The 21797-nt window shown below is 46.1% G+C and overlaps 1 protein-coding gene across 2 annotated transcripts in view; it reads left to right on the top strand.

Annotated features, from left to right (window-relative positions):
- The window catches only part of LOC121547092 (slit homolog 1 protein-like), a 238691-nt gene that overhangs the window by 160811 nt on the left and 56083 nt on the right, over positions 1–21797 (top strand). For both annotated transcript variants that reach the window (XM_045209881.1, XM_045209880.1), the window contains exons 14-22: positions 1349–1512; positions 4359–4382; positions 8200–8344; positions 8477–8551; positions 8874–9017; positions 9553–9696; positions 11484–11650; positions 14765–14897; positions 15917–15985. In XM_045209881.1, coding sequence (XP_045065816.1) covers positions 1349–1512; positions 4359–4382; positions 8200–8344; positions 8477–8551; positions 8874–9017; positions 9553–9696; positions 11484–11650; positions 14765–14897; positions 15917–15985 — 1065 coding nt within the window. The remainder of the gene's footprint in view (positions 1–1348; positions 1513–4358; positions 4383–8199; positions 8345–8476; positions 8552–8873; positions 9018–9552; positions 9697–11483; positions 11651–14764; positions 14898–15916; positions 15986–21797) is intronic.

The following is a 21797-nucleotide window of genomic DNA, read 5'->3' as shown; positions in this document are numbered from 1 at the left end:
TGACCAAGCCCTTCTCCCCCGATTGCTCAGTTTGGCTGGGCGGCTAGCTCTAGGAAGAGTCTTGGTGGTTCCAAACTTCTTCTATTTAAGAATGATGGAGGCCACTGTGTTTTTGGGGACCTTCAATGCTGTAGAATGTTTTTGGTACCCTTCCCCAGATCTGTGCCTCAACACAATCCTGTCTCGGAGCTCTACAGACAATTCCTTTGACCTCATGGCTTGGTTTTTGCTCTGACATGCACTGTCAACTGTGAGACCTTGTATAGACAGGTGTGTGCCTTTCCAAATAATGTCCAATCAATTGAATTGACCACAGTGGACTCCAATCAAGTTGTAGAAACATCTCAAGGATGATCAATGGAAACAGGATGCACCTGAGCTCTATTTCAAGTCTCATAGCAAAGGGTCTGAATACTTCTGTAAATACGTTTTTTTTTTTTTTTTTATATAAATTTGGTAACATTTCTAAAAACCTGTTTTCACTTTGTCATTATGGGGTATTGTGTGTAGATTGATGGGGGAATGAAAAGAAAAAAACTTTTTTTGAATAAGGCTTTAACGTAACAAAGTGTGTAAAAAGTTAAGAGGTCTGAATATTTTCCGAATGCACTGTAGATCCCATTAGTTACCTAACCTAGGCCTTGTTGACCACAACATAGATCCCCTTAGCTACATACCCTAGGCCTTGTTGACCACCACATGGATCCCATTAGTTACATACCCTAGGCCTTGATGACCACCACATAGCTCCCATTAGTTACATACCCTAGGCCTTGTTGACCACCACATAGCTCCCATTAGTTACATACCTTAGGCCTTCATGACCACCACATAGATCCCATTAGCTACATACCTTAGGCCTTCATGACCACCACATAGATCCCATTAGCTACATACCTTAGGCCTTCATGACCACCACATAGATCCCATTAGCTACATACCTTAGGCCTTCATGACCACCACATAGATCCCATTAGCTACATACCTTAGGCCTTCATGACCACCACATAGATCCCATTAGCTACATACCTTAGGCCTTCATGACCACCACATAGATCCCATTAGCTACATACCTTAGGCCTTCATGACCACCACATAGATCCCATTAGCTACATACCTTAGGCCTTCATGACCACCACATAGATCCCATGCCACACACAATCACACAGATGTACATCTTTAAAATGTCACACAGTGAGTGACATTTATTTAGACTGTTTACAAAAATGAAATTGGTATGGAATTTGCTACCCTCCTCTAAATTACTGACATGGAATTTCCTCCCTCTCTCCCCCCTCTATCTCTCCCACCCACTCCCCCTCCCGCCCTCCCCCCTCTCTCTCTTCAGTCACCTGGCCCAGAACCCGTTTATCTGTGACTGTAATATGAAGTGGCTGGCAGACTACCTGCGCTCCAACCCCATAGAGACCAGCGGTGCCCGCTGTACCAGCCCCAGACGACTGGCCAACAAACGCATCGGGCAGATCAAGAGCAAGAAGTTCCGCTGCTCTGGTAGGAGGGCTGGCATCTTTCTGTACTGTATCTCTCTCTCTAAGGCTGCTCTCCGTCTCTCTCTCTCCAGTTCTCTCTCTCTCTCTCTCTCTCTCTCTCCAGTTCTCTCTCTCTTTCTCTCTCTCTCTCTTTCTCTCTCTCTCTCTCTGGCTACTCTCTCTCTCTCGCTCTCTCTCTCGCGCTCTCTCTCTCTCTCTCTTGCTCTCTTTCTCTCTCTCGCTCTCTCTCTCTCCAGATTTTTCTCTTTCTTTCTTTCTTTCTTTCTTTCTTTCTTTCTTTCTTTCTTTCTTTCTTTCTTTCTTTCTTGCTTTCTTTCTTTCTTTCTTTCTTGCTTTCTTTCTCTCTCTCCCTCTCTGTCTCCTTCCTCATCACTCTAGACGTTCTCCACTCTGTGCGATCACTCCATCTTAAATGCTCTCCCTCTCTCCACTCTGCCAGCAGGCTTCAGACCAATCAATACTCCTCTCTTTCACTCCCTCACTCTCCTTTTCATTCTCCTTCTCTAATTACAGCAACAGGATAGTACTTTATCCCTTACCAAGGGTTTTAATTTAGTTGTTGATCCTTTATCACTCCCTCCCTCCCCCCTGCCTCCCTCACACCCTCCAACCTCTAGCAGGTTTTATAGCACAGTAACACATAGTGAGTCTGATTTCACTATACACCACAGAGAGCTGACATCACTGGGTAAGGCTGGCGCTGTGGCTAGGGTTTCTGCCCGTGTCCAATTCCTTTAGCCATGTGCCCACTACAGTACCTCTCTGTCTCTGCCAATTTCAAATACCCCTGCCCCCGCTCTGCCCCTTCATCATCCTTCCTCCCCCTTCCCCAATTCTCCCTACCTCCAGGCCCTTTCCTCTGCCTGTCAGGCATAGTGGGTTTCAGGCAGTGCCCACCCCCTTACTCTCATGCACTACCAATACCCACTCCCACCCTTTACTATACCCACTCCCACCTCCCTGATCCCCATGCCCCCTCACTTCCCCTGCCCATTCCCCAATCCCACCCCCTTGGCCCTCCCTGTCTCTGGCACCCATAGGGTACAGTATAGTGTTTCTGTCTGGCTGTGTGTGTGTCTCTCTGCCAGTATACTGTGTTAGAGCAGAGGGCTTGGCAGCCTGGCACTCCTCTCTCCACACACTCACTCTCGCCCACGCTGGTTTACAATCTGGTGTCTGCCTAGACATGGTGAATAATCATGGACTGCTCTGATGATTCCTCTTGGTTGATGTGTATTTCTCTATCTGACCCTCTCTCTGTTGCTCTTCTCTCTCTCTCTCTCTCTCTCTCTCTCTCTCTCTCTCTCTCTCTCTCTCTCTCTCTCTCTCTCTCTCTCTCTCTCTCTCTCTCTCTCTCTCTCTCTCGCTCTGCCATTTATGAAGAAAATCATATAAAGCTAGGGTTGCAAAATTCCTGTAACTTTCCAAAAATGCCCTGGTTTTCCTGAAATCCTGGTTGGAGGAATCCTGGATTTCCTGCTTATTCCCTCGTAATTCCAGGAATCTTCCAACCAGGATATCTGGAAAATCGGGACAATTTGGGAAAGATACTGGATTTTACAAATCCTTTATATAACCATACATGACTATCTGTATCACATCTGTATCTCATATATATGCTACATGGCCAAAAGTATGTGGACACCTGCTCGTTGAACATCGCATTCCAAAATCATGGGCATTAATATGGAGTTGGTCCCCCCTTTGCTACTACAACAGCCTTCACTCTTCTGGGAAGGCTTTCCACTAGATATTGGAACATTGCTGCAGGGACTTGCTTCCATTCAGCCACAAGAGCATTAGTGAGGTCGAACACTGACGTTGGGCGATTAGGCCTGGCTCGCAGTCGGCGTTCCAATTCATCCCAAAGGTGTTCGATGGGGTTGAGATCAGGGCTCTGTGCAGGCCAGTCAAGTTCTTCCACACCAATCTCGACAAACCATTTCTGTATGGACCTCGCTTTGTGCACGGTGGCATTATCATGCTGAAACAGGAAAGAGCCTACAATGTCATTGTATGCTGTAGTGTTAAGATTTCCCTTCACTGGAACTAACAGGCCTAGCCCAAACCATGAAAAACAGCCCCAGACCCTTATTCCTCCTCCACCAAACTTTACAGTTGGCACTATGCATTGGGGCAGGTAGCGTTCTCTTGGCATGTGCCAAACCCAGATTCGTCCGTTGGACTGCCGGATGGTGGAGCAAGATTCATCACTCCAGAGAATTCGTTTCCACTGCTCCAGAGTCCAATGGTGGCGAGCTTAACACCACTCCAGCCGACACTTGGCATTGCGCATGGTGATCTTAGGCTTGTGTGCTGCTGCTCGGCCATGGAAACCCATTTCATGAAGCTCCCAAAGAACAGTTCTTGTGCTGACGTTGCTTCCAGAGGCAGTTTGGAACCATCTAGTGAGTGTTGCAACCGAGGACAGATGAATTTTATGCGCTACGCGCTTTAGCACTCGGTGGTCCCGTTCTGTGAGCTTGTGTGGCCTACCAATTTGCGGCTGAGCCGTTGTTGCTCCTAGACATTTACACTGCACAATAACAGCACGTACAGTTGAACAGGGCAACTCTAGCAGGGCAGAAATTTGAAGAACTGACTTGTTGGAAAGGTGACATCCTATGATGGTGCCACGTTGAAAGTCACTGAGTTTTTCAATATGGGCTGTTCTACTTCCAATGTTTGTCTATGGAGATTGCATGGCGGTGTGCTCAATTTTATACATCTGTCAGCAACGAATCCACTAACTTTAAGGGGTGTCCACATACTTCTGGCCATGAGTGTATGTGAGGATGTAGATCTGTGTTGACTGACATCATTGCTCCTCTCTTGTTTCCATCACAGCCAAGGAACAATACTTCATCCCTGGTGAGTGGCTTGTGTTCACGCTTTCACACGTCTTTCTCCCTCACTATCCACCTCTCCATCCCTCCATTCATTCTGTAGTTCCCCTCTTCTCTAAATCTTTCTCCATCTAACTGGAATGAGTTAACTCTCGAGGTTTGTGTTTTACCATAAGTCGTGTGTGTCTCCTTGTCTGGCCCTATGCCTCAGCTCTGTATGTATAACTCAGACTAACTCTGATAAAGACTCTGGAGGAAGGTCTTCTTTGCTTTGGCACAAGCACAGTCACTGACAAACGTGTATGTGTGCACGATAGACGGGAGAGAGTGAAATGGAGAGAATGAGAGACTATGTAGGAAGAAAGCTAAAGAAAATACAGCCCACCAGAGGACCCAGATTCTTATCAGCAGATGTTTCAGGAGTCCTTAACAAGGGAATGTCCAAGAAAATAACTTTAGGAATATTGTGTGTGTGTGTGTGTGTGTGTGTGTGTGTGTGTGTGTGTGTGTGTGTGTGTGTGTGTGTGTGTGTGTGTGTGTGTGTGTGTGTGTGTGTGTGTGTGTGTGTGTGTGTGTGTGTGTGTGTGTATCTTTCAGAAAGATACTGGGCTATCATTGGCAGGCGACTTGAATGGAAATTCATTGCGAAGATTAAAGGAAAGCCTGATTAATGCTAAATCTGTCCTCTTCAAACAATTATGACAAATACTCACAAAAACACTGGAATAGCATGTATAATATACTGTACACTACTAAAATTCAGTCTCTGTAGTGGCAGACAACTCTCTCTCTCCCAACAAACTCAACCTCGCTCTCTCTCTACCTCCCTTTCTCTTTTCCTCTCTTTCCCTCTCTCTCTCTCTGTCTTTCTCCCCCCCTCTATTTATCAGTCTTCTTGTCTCAGTGAAAGCTAAGTCACTCTGCTAGATCAAAGAACATCCTGAAACTTTCATTGTTTCCTGTGTATCAGGAAATTACATTTACTTCCGTTCATCCACTTTGCTCTGTAATGAGCATTATTAGACTTCACTCATCGCCTGTGTGTGTGTGTCTGTGCGTGTGTGTGTGTGCGTGTGTGTGTGTGTGTCGTCCACAGCACAGTGTAATGAGCATCATCAGTACAGTACTTCCTGTCTGTCTGAGCTGTTTGTCTCAGAGTCCAAAAGAGACCAGTAAGGCAGTCTGTATTATAGAAGCAGAACATAGCATGGCTACCATGGAACAACATGTCTCAGTCACACCTGCTCTCACTCAGACAGCCTCAGGAGATGAGGAGAGGAAGCTACTTTAGTTGAGATGAAGGAAAGGTGATGAGGAGAGAAATAGAAAGTGAGAATGGATGGATGCGCGTCACAATGGTCAAATGTAAACACAACTGGAGACACCCGTCGTTTTTGGAGAATAATTATTATTGACACGGCAGGGCTACTGTAGCTAGCAAAATAGCTAGCAAAATAGTGAAGAAGTGATTGCTAACTGACTGTAAACAGTTTGGCTAACTAGGCATGTTGGCTAACTGTGAGGTGAAACAATCCACTTATTTACCACCAATTAGCCATCGCAAATCTCTTTCCTAGCAAGCACTAAGATGTCTCCAAAGCGGCAAGGTGTCTCCAGCAATGTTTCCTTTTTAACGTTCTACGATGTCTCCACTTTCCAAGCGTATTGAGATGAAGCCTCTGTATGTCTGTGGCTCTGGGGGCTCTACTCTTTACAGTGGCATGATGACATCATCCCTAAACTTCACTTAGGGGTGGGGCTGAGTGTGTGAGCGCTACGGAACATGAGACGCAGATCACTAACTAGGGATAGAGGGAGGGAGGGAGGGAGGAAAACAGGTAGAGGAATTAGAAGTGACGTCATCTCTTCATCCCTCTCTCTGTCTGCCTCGCTCTCTTCATCTCTCTTCTCTGTCTGCCTCGCTCTCTTCATCTCTCTTCTCTGTCTGCCTCGCTCTCTTCATCTCTCTTCTCTGTCTGCCTCGCTCTCTTCATTCCTCCCGCCCTGTCTGCCTCGCTCTCTCCATCTTTCTCTCCCTTCTTCCCCACCTGTCTTCTTTCCCTTCCATCTCTCTCTCCCTTCTTCCACCGCTGACATCATCCCTCCCACTCTCTCTCTCTTTCTACAACTCTCTACCTCTACCACTCCTTCAAACCCTTGTCTACCTCCCTGGCCTGTACTCTGGGGTCTTCTCTGCTAGACTGCTCCAATCCTCTCTGACATCTCATCCCTCTAGCACTCATCTCTTCCTTTGGTTTCCCTCTCTCTCTCCCTCTTGGCCTCTCTCTCTCTCCATTACTCCTTCACTCGTCTTTCCTATCTCCCTCCCACTACCCATCTCTCATCTGGTAGTACGTTCCAACCTTTAGGGTTGTGGTAGGCCAGGCAAAAGCTGATCTGTAGGGTGTTTAGGTTCATCGTCCGAGGTGTGGACAGCCCTGGAAAGTGATTTTCTAAGGCCATAGTAGGCTAGGCCTGTGGGTGGCATAGAGAGGTGTAGGCCTCTCTTATGAGGTAGTTGTAAAGACATCTCTATGTGTTGTGTTATGTTTTTATACCAGTTGTTCGTGTGTGTTTTGTGTTTCAGGTACAGATGTTTTATAAAGGTTGTGTGTGTGTTTGTGTGTTTGTTGTGTTTCAGGTACAGAGGTTTTATAAAGGTTGTGTGTGTGTGTGTGTGTGTGTGTGTGTGTTTGTTGTGTTTCAGGTACAGAGGTTTTATAAAGGTTGTGTGTGTGTGTGTGTGTTTGTTGTGTTTCAGGTACAGAGGTTTTATAAAGGTTGTGTGTGTGTGTGTGTGTGTGTGTGTGTTTGTTGTGTTTCAGGTACAGAGGTTTTATAAAGGTTGTGTGTGTGTGTGTGTGTGTGTGTTTGTTGTGTTTCAGGTACAGATGTTTTATAAAGGTTGTGTGTGTGTGTGTGTGTTTGTTGTGTTTCATGTACAGAGGTTTTATAAAGGTTGTGTGTGTGTGTGTGTGTGTGTGTGTGTGTGTGTTTGTTGTGTTTCAGGTACAGAGGTTTTATAAAGGTTGTGTGTGTGTGTGTGTGTTTGTTGTGTTTCAGGTACAGAGGTTTTATAAAGGTTGTGTGTGTGTTTGTGTGTTTGTTGTGTTTCAGGTACAGAGGTTTTATAAAGGTTGTGTGTGTGTGTGTGTGTTTGTTGTGTTTCAGGTACAGAGGTTTTATAAAGGTTGTGTGTGTGTGTGTGTTTGTTGTGTGTCAGGTACAGATGTTTTATAAAGGTTGTGTGTGTGTGTGTGTTTGTTGTGTTTCAGGTACAGAGGTTTTATAAAGGTTGTGTGTGTGTGTGTGTGTGTGTGTGTGTGTTTGTTGTGTTTCAGGTACAGAGGTTTTATAAAGGTTGTGTGTGTGTGTGTGTGTGTGTGTTTGTTGTGTTTCAGGTACAGATGTTTTATAAAGGTTGTGTGTGTGTGTGTGTGTTTGTTGTGTTTCATGTACAGAGGTTTTATAAAGGTTGTGTGTGTGTGTGTGTGTGTGTGTGTGTGTGTGTTTGTTGTGTTTCAGGTACAGAGGTTTTATAAAGGTTGTGTGTGTGTGTGTGTGTTTGTTGTGTTTCAGGTACAGAGGTTTTATAAAGGTTGTGTGTGTGTTTGTGTGTTTGTTGTGTTTCAGGTACAGAGGTTTTATAAAGGTTGTGTGTGTGTGTGTGTGTTTGTTGTGTTTCAGGTACAGAGGTTTTATAAAGGTTGTGTGTGTGTGTGTGTTTGTTGTGTGTCAGGTACAGATGTTTTATAAAGGTTGTGTGTGTGTGTGTGTTTGTTGTGTTTCAGGTACAGAGGTTTTATAAAGGTTGTGTGTGTGTGTGTGTTATGTGTCTTCAGGCACTGAGGACATCCGTCTGAATAATGAGTGTAACAGTGATCCAGTCTGTCCTCCTAAATGTCGCTGTGAGTCCAACGTGGTGGACTGCTCCAACCTCCGAATCAACAAGATACCAGAACACATCCCTGCCTCAACCACTGAACTGTAAGAGCACACACACACACACACACACACACACAAACACACACATGTTTGAATCTTCTTCAGGATTCATGGTTGTGTTTATTTAACCTCTGCTTTATTCCATGTTCTGGTTTCTCCTCTCTCTCTTCCCAGTCGTCTGAACAACAATGATATCACCACACTGGAGGCTACAGGAGTCTTCAAGACCCTCTCCCAACTCAAGAAGATGTAAGTTAAGGTTTATGTGATGATATCTAATTGAATTAGACAAAGAAATGTCTCACTAGTCTAGGTACCAGTCTGTTTAGCCACAAGTACAAGGAGTGGAATACAAGGAGTGGAATGCAAAGAGTGGAATACAAGGAGTGGAATGCAAGGAGTGGAATACAAGGAGTGGAATACAAGGAGTGGAATACAAGGAGTGGAATGTTAGCTAAACAGACTGGTACCTAGGCTAATGTCTCACTGCTGCTCCCATAAAAAGTTAACTAAAGTTCCCTAAAATGATTTTTTCATCTTTCTTTAATCACCATTATTTATTTATTCCCAGTAACCTTAGCAACAATAAGATCACGGAGATCGAGGATGGGGCGTTCGAGGGGGCGGGGTCTGTCAACGAGCTCCATCTCACAGCCAATCAGCTGGACTCTGTTCGCAGCGGAATGTTCAAGGGACTGGAGGGACTACGCATGCTGTGAGTCACACACACACACAGTCACACAGACACACACACACACACAGACACACACACACACACAGTCACACAGACACACACACACACAGACACACACACACACACACACACACACACAGACATACACACACACACAGTCACACAGACACACACACACACACAGACACACACATACACATACACACAGACACACACACACACACACACAGTCACACACACACACATGCAGTGACGCAAACAGACGCAGGCGCACACAAGAGCACACGTAGGCACAAATGTAGGCACACACACTCATGCATGTATGTATGAGAACCTACATGCACAGACGTTTAATGTGCTAGTCTTTTGGCACTCCACACAGCGGCTGTGGAAAGAGACTACCCATGTACTAACACACACAATAAATGACCGAAATCATCCAAATCTTTTCCAACACTATATCTTTCTCCTAATGTTTGATATTATAAACATTTCAATATACTTCATATCAATTCACATTGGATGTATGCCAATTAAGCTGTTTTCTCTATTCCAGAATGTTGAGGAACAACAAGATCAGCTGTATCCATAACAACAGCTTCACCGGCATGCACAACGTTCGCCTGCTGTCTCTCTATGACAATCAGCTAACTACCATCACCCCTGGAGCCTTCGATACCCTGCAGACACTGTCTACACTGTAAGATACACACACACAGGCTTCTGATCGATGCTTATGACACACACACACACACACACACACACACACACACTCACACTCACACACAAACGCACACTCACACACACACACACACACACTCACACTCACACACACACAAACGCACACTCACACACACACAAACACACACAAACGCACACTCACACACACACACTAAAGTCCGTTTTTTGGAGCCGTACCCGCCCGACGCCGGCCACATCAATTCTGAGGCCCACCCAATATCCGACATCTAGACAGATTTTTCTCCACAACCCACCTGCATAGATTTGTTCCGAGAGCCGATCCATTACCCGCCATATAACATCAATTTATTTAATTGTTTTTATGTCTCCAGAGTAGTAGGTGTTAAAAATTATTATTATTATTATTATTATTATTATTATTATTATTATTATTATTATTATTATTATTATTATAAGGCTATTATTACTATTCCCCTTCCCTGCATGAATTAATTTGTCTGCATGTCTATTCATCATTTGGAGAAAAGGAAACCATGCCATGAATTAAGAACGATATCCTTTTATTTTCACAATGCAATGCGTCACTCGCTTTGAGAAAAGGAGCCTTCTAATTAGCCTTCTTACTTAATAAAAGCCTATAGCCGACATAACAAAACAATACCTTAACTTTCAATATTGTTTAGCTAATCAAATAGTTTAGGCCTATTTAAAACTTAAATAAACGATTCCCAGAATCGAAAATAGGCTGCAAAAATAGGCTACATTTATGTAGATGACTACCCAAATGTAAGCCCCCCTCCCCGTCCTTAAGTTAGAACATTTTTGCATTTTTCAAACACCTGAAACAGCTTTTTTCCTGCAATCTAGAGCCATAATCATTATGCTGAATTCTATGTAAAAAATATGTTTATTTTTCTGCATATCTAAGCATACCTCTTGAGCTGTCTGTATCCTCCTGACTGGAAAACTAAATAGGCTTCTCTGCTATAATCTGGGTGAAAGATTGAAAGGAATGTGAGTCGTATTCAGTAGATTTAGTTGTTGCTTGCTTTTCTAAAGTCTACCAACCTTGCCAGCAGGCATGCCAGCTAAGATAGTTAGACAAGCTAGCTATTATAACTTAATTGATAGCCTGAAATGGCTTCTTGGTAGCTAGTTATGAGGTTGGGAGATTGGGAACCTGTCTGGGCTAAAGACAACTTCATAAAATTGCTAGGTGGCTAGTAGTATTACAGAGAAACAACAACAACAACAACAACAACAACAACAACAACAAAATACACAATACAATATATGTATTTATTTAAAACAGCACAAATCTGAGGGGGCACGTGCCCCTGTACCCACTATGGGCATGACGTCTCTGCATAGCTGGTACTGTATGTCTGCCTCTCCGCTCACAGAATGGAATTCACAACACAACAAGCTCCTGCACAAAAAAAAATGTGTTATCTTGATTTCAAATGTTTCCGACTCGCAATGTAAATGTTCTGAACTGTGAGCCGACCCACGGGTTAAAATAATGTTTTCATTCCACCCGCCAGCTGATTTTTTTGCGGCTCACCCGTGGGGAACCATGGGTATCCGACCTGATGCAGAATTCTAACACACACACACGCACACACACACACACACACACACACACACACACACACACACACACACACACACACACACACACACACACACACACACACACACACACACACAGACATACAGCAAGTTAAAGCTTAATTGGTGTAATTGTTAAGTCTAACTCTCTCTCTCAATCCCTCTCTCCATCAGTAACCTCCTGGCTAACTCCTTCAACTGTGACTGTCGTCTGGTCTGGCTTGGTGATTGGCTGAGAAGCAGGAAGATCGTCACGGGCAATCCTCGATGCCAGCGCCCCGCCTTCCTCAAAGAGATTCCACTACAGGATGTGGCACTGCCTGACTTCCGCTGTGAAGAGGGTGAGTTAGGGTCAACTCACACACACTAGCACACACAGTTCTGCTATGATGGGGGTTACAAGTTTCGTCATGCCAACCTCTTCAAGTCATTTGGGACTGAAGGCTGCAGATTGAAGCACAATATACAGAAAAAGAGAGTGGGGTTGGCTGGCACTGTCCCTTTAAGATAGGGATAATTATCTATTGATGGCCCTCATTGTGTGGGAGGTAAGTTAACCAGCCGGGACTGGACTGACAGAACATGCTTCCCCAATATATCACTCCTCTTTCTTTCAAAGTCGAAAGAAGGATGAATGTGACTCTAGGTATCCACTGTCTTTGTTTTTATTTTGTTTACCAAGCAATTTCACACTCAGCAGTACCTAGGCTTCTGATCGATGCTTATGACACACATACACACACAAACACACACACTCACATACAAACACACACACACTCACACACACTCAGCAGTACCTATACCTGTGGTCGATGCTGGCTGAGTGTTATTGAGCTGTTTGCTGTATTGACCAGTGGATCTGCTTCCTACTGAGAATAAATACTAGGTATGTCTTTGTCTCTCCAGCTTTCCACTATACTCTCCATCTAACATCTCATTTCCTATTTTCTCTCCATCGAACCTCTCATTTCCTGTTTTCTCTCTATCTAACCTCTCATTTCCTGTTTTCTCTCTATCTAACATCTCATTTCCTATTTTCTCTCTATCTAACCTCTCATTTCCTGTTTTCTCTCTATCTAACCTCTCATTTCCTGCTTTCTCTCTATCTAACATCTCATTTCCTGATTTCTCTCTATCTAACCTCTCATTTCCTCTCTATCTAATCTCTCATTTCCTGTTTTCTCTCGATCTAACCTCTCATTTCCTGTTTTCTCTCTATCAAACCTCTCATTTCCTATTTTCTTTCTATCTAACCTCTCATTTCCTCTTTCTCTCTATCTAACCTCTCATTTCCTGTTTTCTCTCTATCTAACCTCTCATTTCCTCTATTCTCTCTATCTAACATCTCATTTCCTGTTTTCTCTCTGTCTAATCTCTAATTTACTGTTTTCTCTCTATCTAACCTCTCATTTCCTCTATTATCTCTATCTAATCTCTAATTTACTGTTTTCTCTCTATCTAACCTCTCATTTCCTGTTTTCTCTCTACCTAGCCTCTCATTTCCTATATTCTCTCTATCTAACATCTCATTTCCTATTTTCTCTATATATAACCTCTCATTTCCTCTATTCTCTCCATTTAACCTATAATTTCCTATTTTTTCTCTCTATCTAACCTATAATTTCCTATTTTCTCTCTATCTATCTAACCTCTAATTTACTGTTTTCTCTCTATTTAACCTCTAATTTCCTGTTTACTCTCTATCTAACCTCTCATTTCCTCTATTATCTCTATATAATCTGTAATTTACTGTTTTCTCTCTATCTAACCTCTCATTTCCTATTTTTTCTCTACCTAGCCTCTCATTTCCTATATTCTCTCTATCTAACATCTCATTTCCTATTTTCTCTATATCTAACCTCTCATTTCCTCTATTCTCTCCATTTAACCTATAATTTCCTATTTTCTCTCTATCTAACCTATAATTTCCTATTTTCTCTCTATTAGCCTCTAATTTACTGTTTTCTCTCTATTTAACCTCTAATTTCCTGTTTACTCTCTATCTAACCTCTCATTTCCAGTTTTTCTCTATCTAATCTCTCATTGCCTCTATTCTCTCTATCTAACCTCTCGTTTCCTGTTGTCTCTATCTAATCTCTAATTTCCTATTTTCTCTCTATCAACATCTCATTTCCTCTTTTCTCTCTATCTAACCTCTCATTTCCTGTTTTCTCTCTATCTAACCTCTCATTTCCTCTATTATCTCTATCTAATCTCTAATTTACTGTTTTCTCTCTATCTAACCTCTCATTTCCTCTATTCTCTCTATCTAACATCTCATTTCCTGTTTTCTCTCTATCTAATCTCTAATTTACTGTTTTCTCTCTATCTAACCTCTCATTTCCTCTATTCTCTCTATCTAACCTCTCATATCCTCTTTTCTCTCTATCAACATCTCATTTCCTGTTTTCTCTCTATCTAACATCTCATTTCCTGTTTTCTCTCTACCTAACCTCTCATTTCCTGTTTTCTCTCTATCTAACCTCTCATTTCCTGTTTTCTCTCTATCTAACCTCTCATTTCCTCTATTCTCTCTATCTAACATCTAATTTCCTGTTTTCTCTCTATCTAATCTCTAATTTACTGTTTTCTCTCTATCTAACCTCTCATTTCCTCTATCTAATCTCTAATTTACTGTTTTCTCTCTATTTAACCTCTCATTTCCTATTTTCTCTCGATCTAACCTCTCATTTCATATTTTCTCTCTATCTAACCTCTCATTTCCTATTTTCTCTTTATCTAACCTCTCATTTACTGTTTTCTCTCTATTTAACCTCTAATTTCCTGTTTACTCTCTATCTAACCTCTCATTTCCTGTTTTTCTCTATCTAATCTCTCATTGCCTCTATTCTCTCTATCTAACCTATCATTTCCTGTTGTCTCTCTATCTAATCTCTAATTTCCTATTTTCTCTTTATCTAACCTCTCATTTCCTGTTTACTCTCTATCTAACCTCTCATTGCCTCTATTCTCTCTATCTAACCTATCATTTCCTGTTGTCTCTCTATCTAATCTCTAATTTCCTATTTTCTCTTTATCTAACCTCTCATTTCCTGTTTACTCTCTATCTAACCTCTCATTGCCTCTATTCTCTCTATCTAACCTCTCATTGCCTCTATTCTCTCTATCTAACCTCTCGTTTCCTGTTGTCTCTCTATCTAATCTCTAATTTTCTATTTTCTCTCTATCTAACCTCTCATTTCCTCTATTCTCTCTATCTAACCTCTCGTTTCCTGTTGTCTCTCTATCTAATCTCTAATTTTCTATTTTCTCTCTATCTAACCTCTCATTTCCTGTTTTCTCTCTATCTAACCTCTCATATCCTATTTTCTCTCTATCTAACCTCTCATTTCCTATTTTCTCTCTATTTAACCTCTCTTTTCCTCGTTTACTCTATTTAACCTCTCTTGCTAGATGAATAATCAAACCCACCTTCTCCCTCCCTCACTCTCCAGGAGTGGAAGAGATGAGCTGTGTGCCCAGGCTTCAGTGTCCCAGTGAGTGTACGTGTCTGGAGACTGTGGTACGCTGCAGTAACAAACACCTCCGTGCGCTGCCCAAAGGCATCCCCAGAAACGTCACCGAATTGTGAGTTCCTCCTCAGAACATCAAACATTTCAATCATACGAATGTTTTATGATAAAATCAGGTGGAACTTTATGGACATAAGCAGATTGTAGTAATGTAGTCAAGACAGAAGAAAAATGGAGACAGACAGAAAGGGAGAGAGAGAGAGAGAGAGAGAGAGAGAGAGAGAGAGAGAGAGAGAGAGAGATGGAGATGGAGAGAGAGAGAGAGAGAGATGGAGAGAGCGAGAGAGAGAGGAGGGAGAGAGAGAGAGAGAGAGAGAGAGAGAGAGAGAGAGAGAGAGAGAATAAATAAACATTTTAGTTCTTCTCTCAGACATCCATCTCGGCTCCCAGAGGCCCCCAGGCCTAACACTGATGTCACTCCCACTACGAGGGCCATGGACTGTGTGTGTGTGTGTGTGTTTGTGTGTGTGTGTGTGTGTGGACGTATTTAACTATACTTGTGGGGACCAGAAGTCCCCACAAGAATAGTAAACCAAGAAAAATTTTACCAACTGGGGACATTTTGGTCAAATGCTATTTCTAGGGGGTTTAGGGTTAAGGTTAGAATTAGTGTTAGGGTTAGAATTACACACACACACACACATATACACACACACTGTCTTTAGTCATATAATGCTCCACCGTTATTACCCCATCTCTATGTCCTCTCTGCCCCCACCTTGCCCCAACACTCACACACACACACAGATAGTTAAAGAGGGGTATAGGTGGAGGGAGGGAGGGAGGGAGGGAGGAGATAGAGAGCGGTGTGGGGAGGGAGGGGAGGAGGGAGATAGTTAGAGAGGGGTGTGGGGGGAGGGAGGGGAGGGAGGGGGAGATAGATAGAGAGGGGTGTGGGGTGAGGGAGGGGGAGATATATAGATAGAGAGGGTTGTGGGGACAGTGCTACTATCTGACAGGGGGTTGTTAGGGTTAATGGTCTGGCCTTTCTCTCTCTGTGGCTTTAGAAAGGGCTCTGAATGCTGGCATTTCACACAAGTATTAAACTGTGAATATCTGTCTGTCTCTCCACAGGTATCTAGATGGGAACCAGTTTGGCATGGTGCCAAAGGAGCTGTCTACCTTTAAATACCTCCAGTTAGTGTGAGTGTGTCTACCTGACAAACCTTTATATTTAACTGGTGTTATTTGGCAATGTGTAGGGTGTCCAATCAAAAACGCATCTTTTGACCGATCACAGGAGGTTGGTGGTAGTAACTGGAGTGGAATCTGTGGAATGGTATCAAATACATCAAACACATGGTTTCCAGGTGTTTGGTGCCATTCCATTTGCGCCGTTTCGGACATTATTATGAGCCATTCTGACCTCTTTTCAGCCTCCACTGGTGTAGATACTCCTCTAAAAAAAACAATGGTCCAAACCTCATGTCTCAATGACAATCAGTTCAAAAGTTATTGGAGATTTTACCATTGTAGGATGGCCAAAATTAGGGTGAATAATTCAATGGAGGCCAGAGAAAAAAATTAGTTGAATACTCTGGAAAAGATCATTGCATCAGCTAGGCTGGATGCTGTGAGTGTCATGATCGTTATGTGAAGTGGACCAAGCCGCAGCGTGATATGCGTACATCTTTTAATGAGTACTTTTGTCAAGGCTGAGGTGTATGTGGTGTGGGAGTCAGGCGCAGGACACCGAAGCTTAATCCAACAAAGTTTACTTGTGAAACCACAAGGCAAAGATACAATGATCGACCTCAAAACAAAACAGAGGCGAGCAATTACGCAACTATGCGTAAAACAATGAAACAACAAAACAGAGACAAACACGCAGCACTACGGACAGGCGAAAAACAACACACAACCTAACCAATACAAAACAGGCAACTTATAGAACACGTAATCAGACACAAACGGACACAGGTGTAATAGACAGACAAAAGCAATCAAACATAGAAACATTCAACGGTGGCAGCTAGTACTCCGGGGACGACGAACGCCGAAGCCTGCCCGAACTAGGAGGAGGAGCAGCCTCGGCAGAATCCGTGACAGTACCCCCCCCTTGACGCGCGGCTCCAGCCGTGCGCCGACCCCGGACTCGGGGACGGCCAGGAGGACGCGGACCCGGGGCGCGTGGGATGCCCACGGTGGAACTCAGTCAGGAGGGATGGATCTAGGATGTCCCTCCTAGGCACCCAGCACCGTTCCTCCGGACCGTACCCCTCCCACTCCACGAGATACTGGAGACCACTCATCCGGCGCCTCGAGTCCAAGATGGTCCGGACCCCTGTATGCCGGGGCCCCCTCGATGTCCAAAGGGGGCGGAGGGGTCTCTCCTATCTCATCTTCTTGGAGTGGGCCAGCTACCACCGGCCTGAGAAGAGACACATGGAACGAGGGGTTAATATTCTTGTAATCAATAGGCAGTTGTAACCTGTAACACACCTCGTTCAATCTTCTCAGGACTTTAAAGGGCCCCACAAACCGCCGACCCAGCTTCCGGCAGGGCAGGCGGAGGGGCAGGTTTCGAGTCGAGAGCCAGACTCGATCTCCCGGTGCGTACACCGGTCCCTCACTGCGGTGGCGATCGGCGCTCGCCTTTTGTCGACGGATGGCCCGCTGCAGATGGACATGGGCAGCGTCCCACGTCTCCTCCGAGCGCCGAATCCACTCATCCACCGCAGGGGCCTCGATCTGGCTCTCGCGCCATGGTGCCAGGACCGGCTGATACCCTAAAACACACTGGAAAGGTGTTAAATTGGTGAAGGAGTGGCGGAGAGAGTTCTGGGCCATCTCTGCCCAGGGGATATACCTAGACCACTCCTCCGGCCGGCCCTGGCAATAGGACCTCAGAAACCTACCCACATCCTGGTTGACTCGTTCAACCTGCCCATTGATCTCTGGGTGGTACCCCGAGGTAAGGCTCACCGAGACCCCCAAGCGTTCCATGAACGCCCCCAGACTCTGGAGGTGAACTGGGGACCTCGGTCAGACACAATATCCTCGGGGACCCCATAGTGCCGGAACACGTGGGTAAATAGGGCCTCAGCGGTCTGTAGGGCAGTAGGGAGACCCGGCATTGGGAGGAGACGACAGGCCTTGGAAAACCGATCCACAACGACCAAAATGGTGGTATTCCCCTGGGAGGGGGGTAGGTCGGTCACAAAATCCACCAAGAGGTGGGACCATGGTCGTTGTGGAACGGGCAGGGGGTGTAACTTTCCCCTGGGCAAATGTCTAGGTGCCTTACACTGGGCGCACACCGAGCAGGAGGAGACATAAACCCTCACATCCTTAGCTAACGTTGGCCACCAGTATTTCACGCTAAGGCAGTGCACTGTCCGGCCAATACCTGGATGTCCAGAGGAGGGTGATGTATGAGCCCAATAAATAAGGCGATCACGAACCTCGAGCGGAACGTACGTCCGCCCCACAGGACACTCGGGGGGAGTAGGGTCGGTACGCAGTGCCCGCTCGATCTCCGCATCGACCTCCCACACCACCGGAGCCACCAGACAAGACTCCGGCAGTATGGGAGTAGGCTCAATGGACCTCTCCTCTGTGTCATACCGCCGGGACAGGGCGTCTGCCTTACCGTTCTGGGACCCTGGGATGTATGTGATCTTAAAAACAAACCGGGTCAGGAACATGTTCCACCTAGCCTGACGAGGGTTCAATCTCCTAGCTGCCCGGATGTACTCCAGGTTACGGTGGTCAGTCAGAATGAGGAAAGGGTGTTGAGCCCCCTCAAGCCAATGCCTCCACACCTTTAGGGCCTGGACTACAGCTAACAGCTCCCTGTCCCCTACGTCATAATTACGCTCCGCCGAGCTGAGCTTCTTAGAATAGAACGCACAGGGGCGGAGCTTAGGTGGCGTGCCGGACCGTTGCGACAGGACTGCCCCAATACCGGCCTCGGACGCGTCTACCTCTACTTGGAATGGTAAAGAGGGATCCGGATGCGCCAGCACCGGAGCCGAGGTGAACAGGTTTTTCAGTTTGGCAAATGCCCTGTCCGCCTCAGCTGACCACTGCAAGCGAACCGGACCCCCCTTTAGCAGGGACGTAATGGGAGCTGCAACCTGTCCAAAGCCCCGGATAAACCTCCGGTAGTAATTAGCAAAACCCAAAAACTGCTGCACCTCTTTTACAGTGGTTGGAGTTTGCCAATTACGCACGGCCGACACACGGTCAACCTCTATCTTCACACCAGACGCGGACAACCGATAACCCAAAAAGGAGACGGACTCCTGGAAGAACAAGCATTTCTCTGCCTTGACATACAAGTCATGCTCCAACAGTCTCCTCAACACTCGGCGCACCAGGGCTACATGCTCGGCTCGTGTAGAAGAGTACACTAGGATGTCGTCGATGTATACTACCACACCCTGCCCATGCATGTCCCGGAAAATCTCGTCAACAAAGGATTGGAAGACTGAAGGAGCATTCATTAACCCGTATGGCATGACGAGATACTCGTAATGACCCGAGGTGGTGCTAAATGCTGTTTTCCATTCATCCCCCTCCCTAATGCGCACCAGATTGTACGCGCTCCTGAGATCCAACTTTGTGAAGAACCGCGCTCCGCGTAATGATTCCGTCATAGTCGCAATCAGTGGAAGAGGGTAACTGTACTTAACCGTGATCTGATTGAGACTACGGTAATCAATACACGGGCGCAAACCCCCGTCCTTCTTCTTCACAAAGAAGAAACTCGAGGAAACTGGGGAAGTGGAGGACCGTATGTATCCCTGTGCCAAGGACTCGGCTATGTACGTCTCCATAGCCGCTGTCTCCTCTTGAGACAGGGGATACACACGGCTCCGCGGAAGTGCCGCTCCTGTTTCGAGATCTATCGCACAATCCCCCTGTCTATGAGGTGGTAGCCGTGTTGCCCTCGTTTTGCTGAACACAAGTGCTAAATCCTCATATTCAGGGGGAATGCGCATTGCGGGCACTTGGTTCGGACTCTCTACCGAGGTCGCCCCTAAGGAAACATCTAGACATCTCCCTACACACTGGGCAGACCACTCCATAAGAGCCCTCTGTTGCCACGCAATGGTAGGATCATGGGCGCTTAACCAGGGAAGCCCCAGCACCACGGGATACGCAGGAGAGTCAATCAGATAAAACTGAATGATCTCCTCATGACCCCCTGCGTCGTCATCTTAAGTGGTGCTGTGACTTCTCTGATCAACCCCCGACCCCAACGGCCGGCTGTCTAGGGCATGAACAGGAAAGGGGGCTTCTACCGGCCGAAGGGGAATTCCTAACCTATAACAAAATGCACGATCAACAAAATTCCCAGCTGCGCCTGAATCTACTAGCGCCTTATGCTGGGAATGAGGTGCCACCTGTGGAAATCTCACAGGTATACACATGTGACCAACAGAGAGCTCTGGGTAAGTGGGGCGCCTACTCACCTGAAATGACTCCCCCAGTGCGTGACCTGTTGTCCCCTCTCCCAGGAGACCCTCCCCAGCACCTGGCCGCGGTGTGTCCTCCACGGCCACAGTTGGTGCAGGGGATGGCCCCCCTCTGGTTCTCTCTCCTCCTCTCTCTAGCGCCAGCACCTCCGAGCTCCATGGGAATCGGCTCGGAGGTGCTGGAGGGTGGAATGGACGACCCCCACTCGGGACGTCCGCGGGTAGCCAGCAGGGTGTCGAGACGGATGGAGATGTCCACCAACTGGTCGAAGGATAGGTTGGTGTCCCTGCAGGCCAGCTCACGACGAAAGTCCTCTCGTAGGCTACACCGGTAATGGTCGATGAGGGCCCTCTCATTCCACCCCGCATCCGCCGCTAGAGTCCGGAACTCCAGGGCGAACTCCTGTGCGCTCCTCTTCCCCTGTCGGAGGTGGAACAGACGCTCCCCCGCCGCCTTCCCCTCAGGTGGATGATCGAAGACAGCCCTGAAGCGGCGGGAGAACTCCGTGTAGGTGATGGTAGCGGCGTCTATTCCCCTCCATTCGGCGTTGGCCCACTCCAACGCCTTGCCGGATAGACAGGAGATGAGGGCGGAGACGCTCTCGTATCCCGAGGGCGCTGGGTGTATGGTGGCCAGGTAGAGTTCCACCTGCAGGAGGAACCCCTGACACCCGGCTGCAGAACCATCATATGCCCTCGGGAGCGAGAGCCGAATGCCACTGGGTTCCGGTGCTGAGAGAGGAGGACTGGCCATTGGTGATGGGATGGTGTGAGAAGGCGTGGGCACCTCTCCCGTAACCAACCGGCGCAGAGTGTTGGACACCTCGTTCATGGCGGCCCCAAGTTGCCGGATCATGGTGTCTTGGTCGCTGATCCGATCCTCCAGCGACTTGGGTGCCGCCACTGCTCCTGCTGACTCCATACTGGTGTGTTGTTCTGTCAAGGCTGAGGTGTATGTGGTGTGGGAGTCAGGCGCAGGACACCGAAGCTTAGTCCAACAAAGTTTACTTGTGAAACCACAAGGCAAAGATACAATGATCAACCTCAAAACAAAACAGAGGCGAGCAATTACGCAACTATGCGTAAAACAATGAAACAACAAAACAGAGACAAACACGCAGCACTACGGACAGGCGAAAAACAACACACAACCTAACCAATACAAAACAGGCAACTTATAGAACACGTAATCAGACACAAACGGACACAGGTGTAATAGACAGACAAAAGCAATCAAACATAGAAACATTCAACGGTGGCAGCTAGTACTCCGGGGACGACGAACGCCGAAGCCTGCCCGAACTAGGAGGAGGAGCAGCCTCGGCAGAATCCGTGACAACTTTATACAAATAACAAAACAACAAACGATACGTGAAGTCTACAGGTTCACCAACACAAACCTTACAGAACAAGAACCCACAATAAACTAGTGCCAACCGGCTGCCTAAGTACGGTTCCCAATCAGAGACAACGAGAATCAGCTGCCTCTGATTGGGAACCACCCTGGCCAACATAGAAAACACGAACTAGAA

Source organism: Coregonus clupeaformis, chromosome 31 (genome assembly GCF_020615455.1).
Source record: "Coregonus clupeaformis isolate EN_2021a chromosome 31, ASM2061545v1, whole genome shotgun sequence".
Taxonomy (NCBI): Eukaryota; Metazoa; Chordata; class Actinopteri; order Salmoniformes; family Salmonidae; genus Coregonus; species Coregonus clupeaformis.
Note: the sequence above shows the minus strand (reverse complement) of the source record. Positions and strands in the feature narration are given on the sequence as shown.